Consider the following 15496-nt stretch of genomic DNA (forward strand, 5'->3'; position numbering starts at 1 on the left):
CTACAAAGTCAGGCTACTCTGAACACTGAATATTGAAACCAAGATTACATGTTTCTGTCTTAGCAACCCATGAATGGTAACAACCACCCCCAGTGGAAGAATCTGTGGGCTGTAATGACGATATGCCACAGATTCCTCGCTTCAAAACACAAGCTTTGTTGCAGCTATTGTATGAGTTGTGGTCAGTTTCCATGGGGGTTGTAATAACAGTAGCCAATGTAGAAGTCCAAAATCCTCCACCTGTCCTGTATGAAAGCTTTAGACAATACTTTAACACAAAAACCTTTCAAAAGAGGGGGTTTCCAGCCTCTCAATGGCAAAAAAGAGACAAGTGTGGACTATGTGAATCTTCTACGATGGTTACATCTGAAGGACAAAAGGGGACAGAGACACTGCTCTGTCTTTAGTTATAATACTCTCCTGCTGATAGGGGGCGTTTCACTCTGAGTAAGCTCATGCTTCCTGATGCAGTCAGGACCACATACATATAAAAAACTAGTCATCTTGTACATTATAACCCTGTTATACCAGCTCTGGTGTGTGTGTTTGTGTGTGTGTGTGTGTGTGTGTGTGTGTGTGTGTGTGTGTGTGTGTGTGTGTGTGTGTGTGTGTGTGTGTATGATAGAGAGAGAGCGGTGTGTTCAGTTCAGCAGCATTTGGCTTTTTCTGAAGGGGGTTAATATGTGTGACTTTAATAACCATCACAAGCCCATTTCTGTGGCGACAGGCTATTCCTATGTAACCCCCCCATGGGTGCAGATGTGGGAGAATCCAGGTTGGGTTCATGGGTGGTGGTGTAGTAGACTAAAGAGCGCCCCCATGTGAATTAGAGGAGGTCACGCAACACCACAACACCGTGCCTGAGCTTACGGCGTTTCCCCATCAAGCTGGGTCGAACCAGGCTGAAATTAAACTGAGCGGACCCGGACAGCAAGAGTTGTTTTGACATCCTTATCTACCATTCCTCAACTTCAAAAACAGAGACGGTGCATGTGTATGTGTGTTTGTGTAGATAAGATGTAAATATGCTGCCTTGATACACAGATCTGTTCTTTGGCGTGGTCACTTCAGAAGACAGGTTCGAAGCTGTCCATACAGAAAGAAAAAAAAACAACAGAGACTGGACTGGCGCCTCTGTTTATCAGGCCTGGGTCAAGCAGCCCTTAATCACCTGTGATGCTTTATTTCACCCATGGGAACCAGATGGGTGTGTACTTGGCTGCAAGAAAGCTGGGAGATTGAGAAGAATGTCCCTTCTTGTGGGTGACCACGGGGCTAATATTATTTGAAACCTGTCCCACTCATTTGTTGACTCAAACAAGTTCAAATGGGCATTAATTATTGGTTGAGACTATTGAACCCAAGGCTGATGGTCATATGGTCATACTGAGAGAAGGAGCATGCTCAGTAGTAGTTGCGTAGGAGTTCAAACAGTGAAGCTTGTCAAATAAGGAAGTTTCTAGACATACACACATCACGTTATATATATATATACTGTATACGATATAAAATATGTATATATATATATATATATGTATATATATATGTATCTCTGTCTTACGTCGCTTTTTCGATACATTTTTAAACCTTTTATTCTTTTTTTTTAAAGTTTTTTTAACCCCTGAGAATACCATGGACTGCTTTAAGTATAAAATACAACTCTCCGAGAGAACAACAAAAACGTATCTTTTTTTTGAAAAACAAATTTACAAACAACTCAATTCAAGAACTTAAGAGCGTAGGCCTCTGAAGCTGATTATTACATTGTCATCATTCGTCTAACAGGAGAACAAATGCAGCAGAGCCATCGGTTACAAGAGCGTGGCCATGTCAAACTTAAGTGGAAGCCACATTGGTGCCCACTCAGTGCTCAGCATCTTACTAAACCCATAGCAAAACAGCAAAGATACACATGGATGAGATAAATTAGGACTAGTTTCTCTTGATGCCTAAAAATTGAACGCTGGTGGCCTCATATACTGTAGTAAACATAAATAACTTGTGACTTAGGGTTTTCACTACTTTTTCCAATGATACGGATAAACTGCACGTTATGTCATTTAAATTTCTAAAATGCTTATAAAGCTTGTCTCTCCATTTTTAGTTAATGTGACACAACCTAAGCCAGCAGAGAACTTGAGTCACATTTGGAAGCTCCAAAAAAGCCAGTGAATGGACCGTTGAGATTTGTCACGTCTCCAATTTTGACTAATCAATTCACAGAAAAAGGACAGTCGGTTTCCCACACATTCATTTATTTGTGGGGCATCGTAGGGGCCATAGAGCAAGCGACCAGAGACTTCCGCCAGCCGAGACAGCTAATTCCAGTTTAGCCCTCTGCTAAGTTAAATGTGGATAAAATGATGTAGTCGTTTGGCTCTTCTAGACTTTAGAAATGTTACTGGACCAAATGGAACATTTTTCTGGGATTGTGACCTTAAAAAAATGTATTCACTGATTTGCAGATGTCTCTTTCACAATATAAGTCCATGGGAAAAGTATTTTTGGACCCATGGCACCATATAATGGACCCAGAAGTTGTAATTTCACATTTTGCCACTATTTAAATAGGCACCAAAGCCCAGCGCTGTTTCTGGGGGCTCAAAAACCACCAATCTAAAAGACTTGGTATGAATGGGAGTTGGCTAGCAGGCTGATGTTTTTGTCTTTGTCCTTTCTCCATGCGTATCTATTGTTGCAGTCGGTTCTCTCAAGAAGAGGCAGTGACACGGCGCTCACAGTGTAACCTGGCCAAACCCTGTTTATCGACAGCTCTGGTCTGCAGTGACCTATTTAGAGATGTGGGTGGGGGGCACAGAACAGTAGGCAGCTCTCTGCACTGATAGTACGCTGTGGCTCTGCTTTGCTAACAGATGCTTTGTTGATTAATGGCAAACGCTGCATTTACATCCTTGTTTTCAGGCACTCGGCAATTGTTAAGGTGACAAGGAGCCCAATCCTGGCTACACTCGGTAACCAATCCAACGGGATTTCCTTTTGGTTTGATTGTTACAAATCCGATTGAGAAACGACTGATTGATCTACTCAGTGATTGTTTGGTTGATTGGTAAGGTCGGGGGGTGTTGAGGGAGGCAGGGGCACAGGGCAAGCGACAGAAGGCACAGAGTTTCTACGATGATCTTTCTCCAAATATTCAGGCTAAAAAAACCCCAAAAAACCTAAACTCAGAATTAGGAAGAATTTGAAAGCAGCTGACAAATGTCAGATCAATTATTTCAACAACGGCTGTGATGTGAGCAAAGGGATTTGCTTGTAGTAGTATGTGTGTCAGTATGTCTGTGTGTTTGTGTCTCTGTGTGACAATCTGAACTAGCACCAGGGTTGGGGTCAATCTATTTGCTTTAAAGAAATCAAAATAGCTGCAAACCTGTGGAGATAAATTTGAGAATGACGGCTTTAGTGTACATTTTGAACCGAGTCAACACGACAAGAATTGACCCCAACCCTGATTGAACGCATATTATACACACACACGAGTGCTTACATTACAGCTCTTATGACTTGCTAGTTGTGCTTTTCAAGGCTGAACATATCCCATGTCACCCTCTGTACAGATTCAGACCAGCTCTGGTGTGAAATTGTCTTTCCATTGAACGGTATTCAAGAAAACAAGGACTCATTGGATGCATCTCAGGCCACAAAGACCAAGAGCGAAGCAGACCCTGAAACCAGCTTGAATAATAATAATAATAATGCCCCAAAGTGTTTGTTCCCAAGTCTGGCAGATACCACATACATGAGGCCAGAAATGGGTACTTCAACGCCCAGAAACGAAAAAAAAAATCCGAAATAAAAAGCAAGGACTAAAGGTAATGTTTGTTTCCTATTTGTTGAATGTATCGCATCTTGTGGTAAGCTAACAACAAACTAAGGTCCGGTGGAGAAGCTTTACTGTACGACAGGCAAACAGCTACATTCAAATTCCCCCAAAAAACAAAGCAGGTAAGAGCTGAAGAGATTTTCCACTGGTAAATGTGACAGGGATTTGGTTGAACAAAGCCATCCAGCCGTGTTTTGTGGACTGTATATTGGGCACAGATGGAGAAACAATAAGCCAGCGGGACTTTGCTTGAATAACTGGTTGTTTGTGTGGGTTTCTTTGAGTCTCAGGTCTTTAGGATGCCAGCACGCTCCTTCTCAGCAGGTCCTCGTTCCCAGAATGCAACTGCGGCAAGCGGAGTTTGCGTCCTCCAGAGCGCATGTCCGAATCACTCTGCTCGCCATCAGAGAAGTACCCGTCAGTCTCGGCAGCGTCCAGAATGGACGTGTCCTTTCCTGTGAGCGGCAGGCTCACAGATTCCAGCCCTGCTATGCCTCCACCTCCACTGACGCCCCTTCCTTTTGATTTACCCTGGCGGGACAGACGGAGTCGCGGACCTCCACCACGAGTGATCGCCCCCGTGTCAGGCAACGTAGCCCCGGGGCTGGAGGCTGGATGTGGAGATGAGCTTGCAGTGAAACCAGATGCAACGCCATTCCCTGCGTAGACGCTGTCCCACGGGCCGCGGTCCTCCGAGATGTGACAGGAATCCATTTTGGAGATGGGTGGCTGCGGCGGTGGGTCCCTGTGCAGGTCAGAGCTCCTTGTCTGGTGGTGATGAAGGTGGTGATGGTGCAAGGCCTTGGATGACCCCCTGGACCTTTCTCCTTTCCGGCCCACATGGCTTGGCTTTTCCTCCGCCGCGCTCGCCCAGAGGCTCTTTGCGGTGGAGGGGTTGCTGGCGGCGGAGTCGTCTGCTGCGGACAGAAGCGTCTGGGGCTGGCTGGGGGTGGTGGCAGATTGCCCACGTGCACGGGTCTTGTTGCTCCCTCGTGGTTTGCGGCCCAGCTGGGGTGTTTTCCAGGTGGACTGCATGGAATTCTCCATCATAAGGTTTAGAAGGCTCTCCTCGCCTTGCAGCAGCTGGATGACAGGAGGAGAAGAAGAGGAGGTGAGAAGAGGATAGACAGAAATTGGAGATGAAGGAGGAGACGGGCGATGAGAGGATAAGAATGACCCTACTACATTCCTTTGAATTCTCTCGTTACTCATAACATTTGCTTTGAAGGCAGAAACTGATTTTTATCTTTTAAATTTTGGACTTAAAAATAAGGTAGATGTTACCCCCAAATCAAACATTTTCTGAACTGTATTTTTGGTTGTGAATTCATTAAATTTGTAGTAAGATGTCTCTATCTTGCTGCTGAACAGTTATATAGCTACAGGTGTGCAACTGGGATGTTAAGGTAGGTTGTTTATTTTTTTATTTATTATTTTATTTTGTTGCTTATTTTTTTAAGAAGCTGCATCTAAAGCAATTACACTGTTTGCAAGACAAGGCATCGGTAGGAGGATGAGAAGCATTTTGTTTTGAGGTAGCAGTTAGTAGAAACAAAGAGACAATCAAGAACTGTAGTCAGATTTTAATAAATGAAAATGATGGCGGTCCCTTGGTCAATTTAGGTATTTCTATAGGCTTTGCAGGATATTCAACAAGCTTTCCAGTCGACAGGTTCTAGAACCAAGGCAGTGCATTCAGTGGGTTGTTTAAGAGTCATTGGTTCTGTAAATGTACTGTATCAATATACAAAAATGAATTGAGATCGAAAAAGAATTATTAATTACGTTTTTTTTAAAGCAAGTAATCCAGTACTTTAACTCAAGTAATAATTTGAGTCGGACCAGGAGAATCTGTACTTTGACTCAAGTAACAGAGTTGTGTACTTTGTCCACCACCGACAACAACTAATTAGCATCTTGCTTGGCTTTTTAGTTTGGAAACCTCACATTCTTGCTTGCAATATTTGGGAGCAAAAACTCCCCACCCACTACCACCACCTACCCACAGTTCCAGCAGCTCAGCCGAGGAGCATGTAAGCAGCTGATGTCACGAGTGATTTTGTTGACAAGCAAAGAAATCTAATGACAAAGCTAACAGCTTTCTACATTGGAGTGTTTATTCTTTTCATGTGATTTGTTTGTTGAATCTTTAACTTGCTCTTTCATATTACAGAAAAGGAGTTTTATGAATATCAACAATAAGCCACTTCAAGGTGGGACCTGTGAGTTTGTTTGATAAAATTCAGCTCACAACCTGTTAAAATTTCTTTTTATTTTTGCAGATCTTTCTTATTAGGTTTCACATTAACATCTCATCCTGTTTTATTGGAAAACCATGTTCCTGGGTTTTTGGGGTTTTTTTCATCCCTGAAGACATAACCAAACAATGGAGTTATATCATGCATTCTGGTTGAAGCTCCCTGCCAATCAATACACAAACAGAGCACATTCCTGAGAAGAACAGCAGGTCAGCCGCAGTGCAACTCTGCTCCGACCATCACCGAACTGATCGACCTACAATGAGAATTGAGAAAAACTCACACAACTCCAAACTCCACTCATTCAGACGAAATACCTCAAAATAAAAGGTGGATGAATGTGGCTTTGAGTTTGGAGGCTTAACTCTTTTCTGTGAATTTGTGACATTTGACAAAAGACCTTTATATAGATGAGTTTCCGTTTTGTAAAATGTAGTTGATAATTATAGAATTTAAAAGCACAGCACAAATGTCTCTAGTCTAGTTATGAGATGTCAGTTTTAACAATACTGCCCTAAATAACAAATTGTCCTCAAAGGGCTCGTTAAATGTGCTATTAGAGCAGCAAGGAGCTAGGAGGGGCCTCTGTTGACTTTGTCAGCATTATGAACTTGAATGCCTAAAACTTAAACACTAATGATCCCTGAAACACTTTGGTGAGTTACTTTTGAGGACAGTTTAAACAGGAGCTTTGATGTCAGCTGGATCAATGAGACTTGACTGGAAAGCACGAGAGCTCACTTCCAACTTCTTTTATCCTCACATGGAGAAACTCACTCTGCCTGTGAATGGGAGGATCTCAGGATTCAAACTAATATTTCTGTCCTAAAAGGAATGCCATTTCTTTTACGAAAACTGGATGCCACTTAAATATGACGGCTTAATAAATTTCTAAAGTCATACATTTGCTCAGAATATTCAAGTTTTGAACGTAAATTCATTTTCTTTTACCGTTTCAATCTCATAGAATATCCAAGTTTTTATCTCGTAAATTTACAATTTTAATCTCAGAAATTACATTAGCCCCCACCTCTGTGCTTTTTTCAACTCTCAATGGCCCAAATACACCATCTTACTTAAATAATATTCTTCTAATAAATTTCTTTAAGACTGTCAACAAATCCAGCTAAAAGACCCAAACTATCAGTGTGTTAGTCCAACTCTCAATACTCTCCTTTTCTATCTGTAGAATTTAGGCTACTAGTTCCTTACTGAACACACAAGTTTTTTAAAGCAGGTCACAAATATAAAGTTTGTTCTTGAAAAAGACTGAACAATTTCATAAAACAGCTGGGCACTGTAGCTTTTAGCAAATGTACCTCAAGTAGTAGGTAGTCTATTTGATGGGGCCTATTTTCAACTGATTAACTTAGATTTGCCATTATGTATTTGTTGTTTAAGTTATTTTGTCATTAACCAAAACTTTCCATTTGTGCTTGTTGCAGTTCCTCATTTCACATAAATGCAAACACAACCTCAAGTAAAATGAATTACATTGAGCAAGAACTTTGACTGAGTTGGACCTTTGTGCTACATTTCAGTGCATTAACATGCAAAAACATACTTGTGAAGAATACACAAGTACGTTGTACACAAAGGTCAGTATGAGATGTTACAATGTATTACAAGTTTTGAAGTTGGTTTGAAACAGTTTACTACTTGCACAGATACCCCGCCTACAGATTTTTTCTGCTTTTGTGGACATCAGTTTTGTCTGGCTTTTGGCCCCTTTGGCCCCTTCTCTCGACTAAGACGAACTTTTTGACAAAGAATGTAACTTTGGATGTCCGTATCAATCACGTCTGCAGGAAGGATAGTTCCTTATTTGGCTTCTGGCTCTAGTTTCATCCACCAGTGAAGTGGACTGGGACTCAGTTCAAGAGGTGATAGACTGTTTGACACTGCTGCTGATTTCAGCTGTTTGAATTTTGCCCATGTGTGCTGCTGTTTACAGCCAAGAGCCCGACTGCAGCTCTGTCTAATGCAATCCTCCTCCTCCATTAACTGGTCTGATCTGTGTATTGGCGCTGAAATGAAGTTCAGCTTGCAGATCACTTTTTATTTTGGCAGCATTGAATTTGTAAAATTTCAACCTGTTGCATTATCAAAGTAGCATCTGCATGTATCAGTTACAATAACAATACAGTAAACTCAAAAACAGCTGAGGCATTGCTCTGCAGGCCTCCTGCTGCTGAAGGCCTACCTGATCGGAGAGCAGGCTCCCGCTCTTGTCCCGATGCTGGGCACCCAGAGCCCACTGGCTCAGCATGTCATCAGCAGTGATCTGAACCGACTGGGCAAGCCAGCTGTCGAACAAAGAGTTGTCCAACGGGAAGGACTTTGACAAACCTGAGGGAGGGGGGAGGGACATGAGCAGCAAGAGAGGAAGATGCAGGGAGGAAGAGATGGATTATATTAAGACGGAAACAGAGGGAGGGAAAGAGAGAGTGAGCAGGGGGTGACAAAGGTGGGAGACAAAGTGATGAGAAAGAATTGGTAGGGATGAAGGAAGAAAGATGGAGAGAAGAGGAGAAAGACAAAGCAAACAGGTGAGGGGTGTGGCACATTTTTATAGATAAAAATATAGCCCAGAGATAAAGTTGTAGTAAAAGTGTCATATGATTTGAGGGGAATTGTCTTTCAATTCAGAGACTAGAGACTAAGGAATAAATAGAGACAGAACACCAGAGCTTTTCAGACCTGCAATGCAAAACCTTAAAACCCACAATTCTGTTAAACACAGGGTTAGCGTCAATTCATTAAAGTCGGTTCACTCTATTCAAAAGTGGCACCTGCATTCAAGTAATAATATTTGGGCAAAGTTTTTTTGTCATTACTCAAAAAATGGCAATGAAACAAAATTTTCTTTTAACACATTCGCATTTTTTAAAATTTTAAAACAAGCAACTCAATTTGAAAGACCTCTCCAAAGTGGGGAATTCCAAAACTGAAACATTTATATCACAGAAACAAGGGCAAAATTTGCAATAGCTGCAACCATGTAAGTGCATGCATTCATGCGATCATGCACCCACACACACAGCCTCACACACACTTGACTTCTATGCCAAAATTACTCCTCTGAGGGTGAAAACTGTGGCCACAAAAGGGTGGAAGAATGTTAATGGACTGAATGATTGGCCAACCAACAGATCGAGCTATAGTGCTGCTGGTCGCAACTAATCATCGAAAGTTGACTGGCAGACCTCTGAAGTGTTTTTTATGAATGCTGGTGTTTTTGTTTTTTTTTAATCCCCAATGAGGAGAGAGTGTATGGAGAAAAAGTGCCACGCCCAGCATCTTTTTTTCAGAACAATCCAGCTTTTTGTGGGTTTGCTCTGAGTGCTAAGTTTTCACAAAGAAAACCGCTTGTTGAGCTACTGTATTATATGTCAGTCACAAACTATCACAACAAAGATAGAAAACCCCGATTTTGGGGGCAGATCTGCTGGACACCACATGTTACTGGTGAGTGTTGTGATTTTATCACTGTACACGATGTAAGCGTGTTGTGCGTGAGTAGTCAACCCTCGATGAATGTAGCATTATGTAAGCTTCATAGTTAACGTTAATGTCAAGATATTATTTTCACAGAAACACATGTAGCACATCAATAAAAAAGTGCTGGGATGAAGTGCTCCTCAGCACCCTGCCATCGCTTTCCGATGCATTTCGGATTTTGCCGAAGAAAAACACTATGTGGACACATGCCAAAACCTGCAAAGTCTCCTTGCTTTTGATGCATGTGATGCTCTAATGCACAAAAAGTAAGAACAGAATAATGCATTCAGCTGACAACTGCTGTCTAAACAAAACATAAAAAACAACAACAACAACAACAACAAAGTATCCCAGTCTGAGTTGGTGTAAAAAAACATATCGAGGTTAGAGGAAGCTAAATCTGAGGTATTTTTCTTTGTTTATGTTAATTATACCAACCACCAAAATGAATATAATAGTAATTTGTAATGTAAAATTTCCAAATTGATGTTACTCTCTCACATAGCACATCTAAATGTGTTTTTTTTCTGGGCCTGACAGAAAGAGAGAAAAAAAAACCCAACTTGACACCCTGACATTTACAGTACGCAGCGATAAGCTCCAAATCCAAACATACTGTTTCTGTCGCCTCATCAATAATGAAGATATAAACCCATTTTACAGCAGAAATCCTGTTTCCTGTCTCCTTCCCAACACTGCTGCTGTGAGTGCATGTGTGTGTGTGTGTGTGTGTGTGTGTGTGTGTGTGTGTGCGTGTGTATGTATGTGTGTGTGTAATTAGGAGATTTTCATGGTTCCTTTTTCTATCATTGTGGGCCGTGAAAGTGCTGCCAAAGCACTGTGTGCCTGTCTGTGGCATTTTTTGTCTACACGCAAACTCAAACATACACACAATGCAGTGAAGACTGTGAGGCTTTAGGAGAACAGAGAATGGGGGGTGGGGGGTGGATCCATTATATCATGCACTTTTTCCTCTTGTTCCCACAGAAGAGGGTGCCCACAATTTGGCTTGCACTCATCTTTACATCCTCTTACACAAGAGTCGGTAGTCTGATAGCATTTCATTTCAAAGATCACATCCACCTTTTGAACGTCAGTTTTGTTCTGAAACTGTGTCATATTCAGTTTGGTTAGGGTTAGAGTAGCTTTTCGTCATTTGACAATGACTATAAATATAAACAACTATAACTTTTGCAAGATAGAGTACATGTTTGATATGTCCATAAATTATTACCTATAAAAAAGAGAGAGGAGATTACATGGATATTTTACAAATTTGAAACCAACCCCAAAACAGAATTTAACTTAGTTAGAAGCAATTCTCATATTTTGTTCTTTCATAGATGACAAAACTGTCAAAAACATTCTATGTTGGGACCTCAGGTAGTTGCACAAAAAGTTCGTCAGACATTTTACAATTTGAGCACATTTTAGAAATGTTTTTGAGTTGAACGAGCTATGATCAGTCCTCGCTCCCCCTGTGTACTTTGCAGCAAATGATGCCCAATGAAGCTTAAATTTGTTCAGACTCTAAAATGAGCAGTGATTAGCTTAAAAATTGGGTCAGAAATGGGCTCAAATCGAACAGTGTATGCCCAGCTTAAGACACAAACCCTAATGTAATAAAATCCTGTGCTTGTAGTTTTTATACCGAAAAGGATGTTCACAGATGGTGGGATGATGATAACAGCAAGACCACCACGAACGATCGCAATTGTGGACTACTAAAATACCCTTCACTATTATTTTTATGAATGACTATCAACAACCACAGGAACCCTGTCAAAACTCAGTGTAGACAAGAAATAATCAAAGCTATTTCCTCTGAAAAACAACCTTTAGTAATTTCAGACCAATCAGAAACAGAACTGTGTTCAAAGGAAAATGCTCTTTGTTGGTAACAGCAGGAAAAAAAATTATGTGAAACAAAATCAAAATGATGTTAGACTCCAGAGGGTGTGTTATCTACTGAATGGAAAAATAATGAAATTTAGTGTTCTGACTTAGCCAGGAACAACTATTAACCTCTGCACGAGAACCCTGGGAGTCCGTCAGATCCACTTTGGGGAAAAACTGCCTCTTAACAACCCATAGGACCATATAAATATAAAAGCAGAGATGCCGATAATGTTAAATATATAAAACTTGCACACAGGCACATTATGAAAAATACCGACAAGTGCCTGCAGATGTTTGTGGTCTGAGCTTGTTTTCTTTTTTCTTTCCTCAACTATCTCTCCAGCCTCCCTGTAAATCTTCAGTGCCTATAATGATCTGCCAAGCGGGACGGCAGGAGGTGCTGTTAGGGTGGCTTTAACACCAGACTACACACACACACACACACACACACAGAGCCGGTCGTTTCCATGACGCAGCATGTCTCTGCAGGAGTCAGGAGAGCTCCGAGGGAGGGAATAGGTGACGGAGGGGAAAAAAAAGAGCCAGTGAAGAAGTGTGAGGAAGACAGGAGGCGATGATGGAGGAGAGAGAAGCAAGTAGAGAGTTCAGAGAGACAAAGGTGGGAGGTAAACCTAAAACATGCCACTTTGTAGTCTTTAGCTATGCTCGAATTCTATCACACACTATGCATTCTTACATTATTTTTTGTATGCTTTACATCTTGGAAGATATAGACAGAAGACTAAGCGTATGCAGACATGCTAGCACCTCTGTGAGGCTGTCCTGAGACACAGCAGTGCTTTAAGCCAAAAGTTGGCATCACCATTGTAGCATGCTCTCAGTGACAGCATTGATGTATAATGTTTAGTGTTCACAATCCTAGCTTAGAGTGTCTAACATTTACTAATTAGCGTTAAACACAAAGCACAGCTGAGGCTGATGGAGATGTTATTACTTTTACAGATTTTCAGTCATAAACTGAAGGACAGCCTAGCTGAGCTACAAGATTAAATCATTTAATCCCCATTCAAGTTAGCAGAGCGCTAAACAGGAAGTAGTGGTGGTTGTCTGTAGTGTGCCTGCTGGGTCCCACAGCGCAGAAGCAGTGAAGATCATTCGGGTAATTTTACACGCAGCAGCTGAACGTTTTTTAATGCACCGCTGAGCAACTTCCATTGGAATGAATGGGGCCCCCATTTCCAATACTGTATCCAGTTCTCTTTACACATCCATGGTGATGACCAGCTGACAAACCACCATCCCTAGTGCCACAAGTGTGGCTTAATGACTTTTCTTTTCAACATCCCATGTTTAAACCATGCTGGTGTCACTTTGTTGTTGCTGCCATTTCACCACTTTACAGTTGAGGGACACTGGGGCATACATTTTACAAATTCATCACAACTATTTAGCTAACACCCACTTTTTCAGATGTAATGAGAGATTTTTTGTATTTTCTGTTCTCCTATTCTGCAAAAGTAGCAGTATATCTTCTTTGTAGTATGAGACTCTTTGGTTTTTCTCTCATCTCTCTATGGATTGTTTCATTTCTGTAGCTCTGAAAGATGATGGGATGTCATTGATTTTAATATCCTTTGCTGTTTCTCTTTTTTTTTTGGTAGTAGCCCAAATAATATTCATTTTCAGAGGAAGTCTACTGATAGTGGAGCTGTACCTTTTAAACCAGGTGACGACACTGACTCCTCCTCCTGCAGCTACAGCTAACACGTTGAACTACTGTAGGCTAATGCTATGTATCAAAGGCTCTGTTATAGTCCTCTAAATCCCTTGTTTGAGGCTTTGTTGCGTGACAACAACAGTCTGGGGAAGCAGCCAGCCACGATGCGAATGCACACTGGTCCTACAGCTACAAAAAGCCCCAGGATGGCTTTACAGAACAGCTGATGTTGTAGCAATGATTCGCTAGCTAGCGCTGCTAAGGCAGAGTCAGGAATGCGCTAGCAGCAGGACAGGGCCAAGACCAGGCCGGTGACTGAGAGGGAGAGAGTGTGTGTGTTCACAGGTCTAAAGCCCTCACGACAGTCTGATGATTGTTCTCGGGTGCCAGCCGTCGGCCTGGAAACTCGACCAGGGAGACAAAGATAGACACAAGGAAACTGAAACAGAGTAAAAGTGCAGGGGGGGAACACAGCGGTCTAAAGACTCATCAGAGCGATAAAGGGGAGACAAGAGGAGCAGCAAACACAAAAAGAGCAAACTAAACAGCAGAAAAAAAGGGGCAAAATCATAATCGGACAAAATGATGGCAACCAGAATAAAAGGCACAGTGTGAATCAACAGAAATGAACCTGTCAGAGTTGCTCTCTATAACAATATGGACATTTCACTTGCCTACCTGTCTCTCACCATATCGGTTCAAAATGATCTCACATCATTCTGCTCTGTCATTTGGCCTCATTATCTTTTTGGCCACTTGAATGAAATGTAAATTTTCTTTGCTCTATTTCATCTTAATGCTAAAGGAAAAAATTCACCCCAAAACAACCTTAAAAGGGTTCAAACTAAAAAAGCTATTACGATGCAACCTTGACTTTTTCTTCTGTTGTGTTTTCGTTCAGAATAAAAGAGCACTAGCATCTTTCTGGGGATGCTATTCTGCACAGAAATTCAACAATAATAAAGAGGAAAAGCCATCAAACAGGACACAATGAGACCTATTTCTTGAGTTAACAACAGCCTGAATGCACTGCAGAGAGGACTGATAGTGCTCTGAGTGAGTGGCACTTTTTTCTCTTGTTACCAACAGTAAGAACTCAAGGCACTTTTACTTGTACTATTGATATCAGGCACAAAAGATAAAGAGAGGGAGTCATACCAAACAGGCAGATTATTACCTTTGATACCAAATGCCTCTAAAAATGCATGAAATATCACTGAATAATTAACAGATTAGGAAAACCATAGTAAATATTGGTGTGGCTTTCTAATACTGGAGACAGCTCCTGGAGAGTAAAAAGATGCAATTCGATGCTGAACTTGCAATGTTTCTTTTAGACTGGTGAGTAACATCTAATGCTGGCTATTGACAGAAACATATCTTTAGTGTAACTTATGAAAAAACAAACTGTAGGCTTACAGTTCGTGATAAACTTTTTAAATGACGTGATGTGACTGTTTTCTTGTTACTGTGGCGTTGCTAAAACTGAGCGAAGTAAGCTGTAAAGTAAGCTACACACAAACGCCACATGTGAAGGTCATAAGATAGCAGCCTTATTTTGACCGGCTGTATTCTTCCTCTGCTGTCAGTTATGAGTTGCCTTTGTTTATAATTGACGACTGTAAAATGTGGTTGTATGGACACAGTAGTACACCGACATTTCAAGGCTGAAATACTGCCCCCCATTTGGTTGGACTGTGTGGCTGGAAATTACAAATAGCTTCTTTGAGAAAGGTTGTTTGTTAAATTTCGCTACGTAACCTAACATACCTTTCTTTTGCTCCCCGGTTAATTTTTGGTGGATGTGTTCCAGTGAATGTAAATTGCAATGTCCAACAACACTGTAACTGAATTTCTCAGTTTTAAGGGTGAAACTCCTCACTGCATGTGAAGGTGACACCACGAAGACTTCAAAACAATCTCCCTTTTTTCAAATTACCACTGGCATATGGGCCCGACTAATAAACGTCGTGGCTAGGGGACAATACATCTGAGAAGGAGTTCTGGTACATGTCTGTCTTCTTGATCCCAGAACACTAAGAGGAAGACAAAGCCCTGGGAGTCAGGACCAGACCCGACAGAGAACAGATGGCCTGACACACAAACACACACCCTCACACACACTGAGACTGTGAGATATGATCACATACGGCATGCAAAAACAAACACACAGATGACATGCTGAGACAGGGACGATATATATATATATATATATATATATATATATATGTATAACAGCGACAAAGAAAGCCTACATGCGCACACACACACACACACACACACATGCACACACACACAGACAAATGATGCAACAAGAGC

General features: G+C 41.4%; 1 protein-coding gene across 1 annotated transcript in view; it reads right to left on the bottom strand.

Annotated features, from left to right (window-relative positions):
* Nucleotides 1–536: 536 nt before the first annotated feature.
* jade2 (jade family PHD finger 2) overlaps nucleotides 537–15496 on the bottom strand; it is a 211566-nt gene continuing 196606 nt past the window's right edge. Inside the window, exons 13-14 of the mRNA XM_088088756.1 lie at nucleotides 8303–8448; nucleotides 537–4924 (exon numbers count right to left, since the gene is read on the bottom strand). Of these exons, the coding sequence (XP_087944882.1) occupies nucleotides 4136–4924; nucleotides 8303–8448 (935 nt within the window). The 3' untranslated portion in view covers nucleotides 537–4135. The remainder of the gene's footprint in view (nucleotides 4925–8302; nucleotides 8449–15496) is intronic.

This window comes from Plectropomus leopardus, chromosome 15, assembly GCF_026936395.1.
Source record: "Plectropomus leopardus strain MGB_pleo_1.0 chromosome 15, ASM2693639v1, whole genome shotgun sequence".
Lineage (NCBI taxonomy): Eukaryota > Metazoa > Chordata > Actinopteri > Perciformes > Serranidae > Plectropomus > Plectropomus leopardus.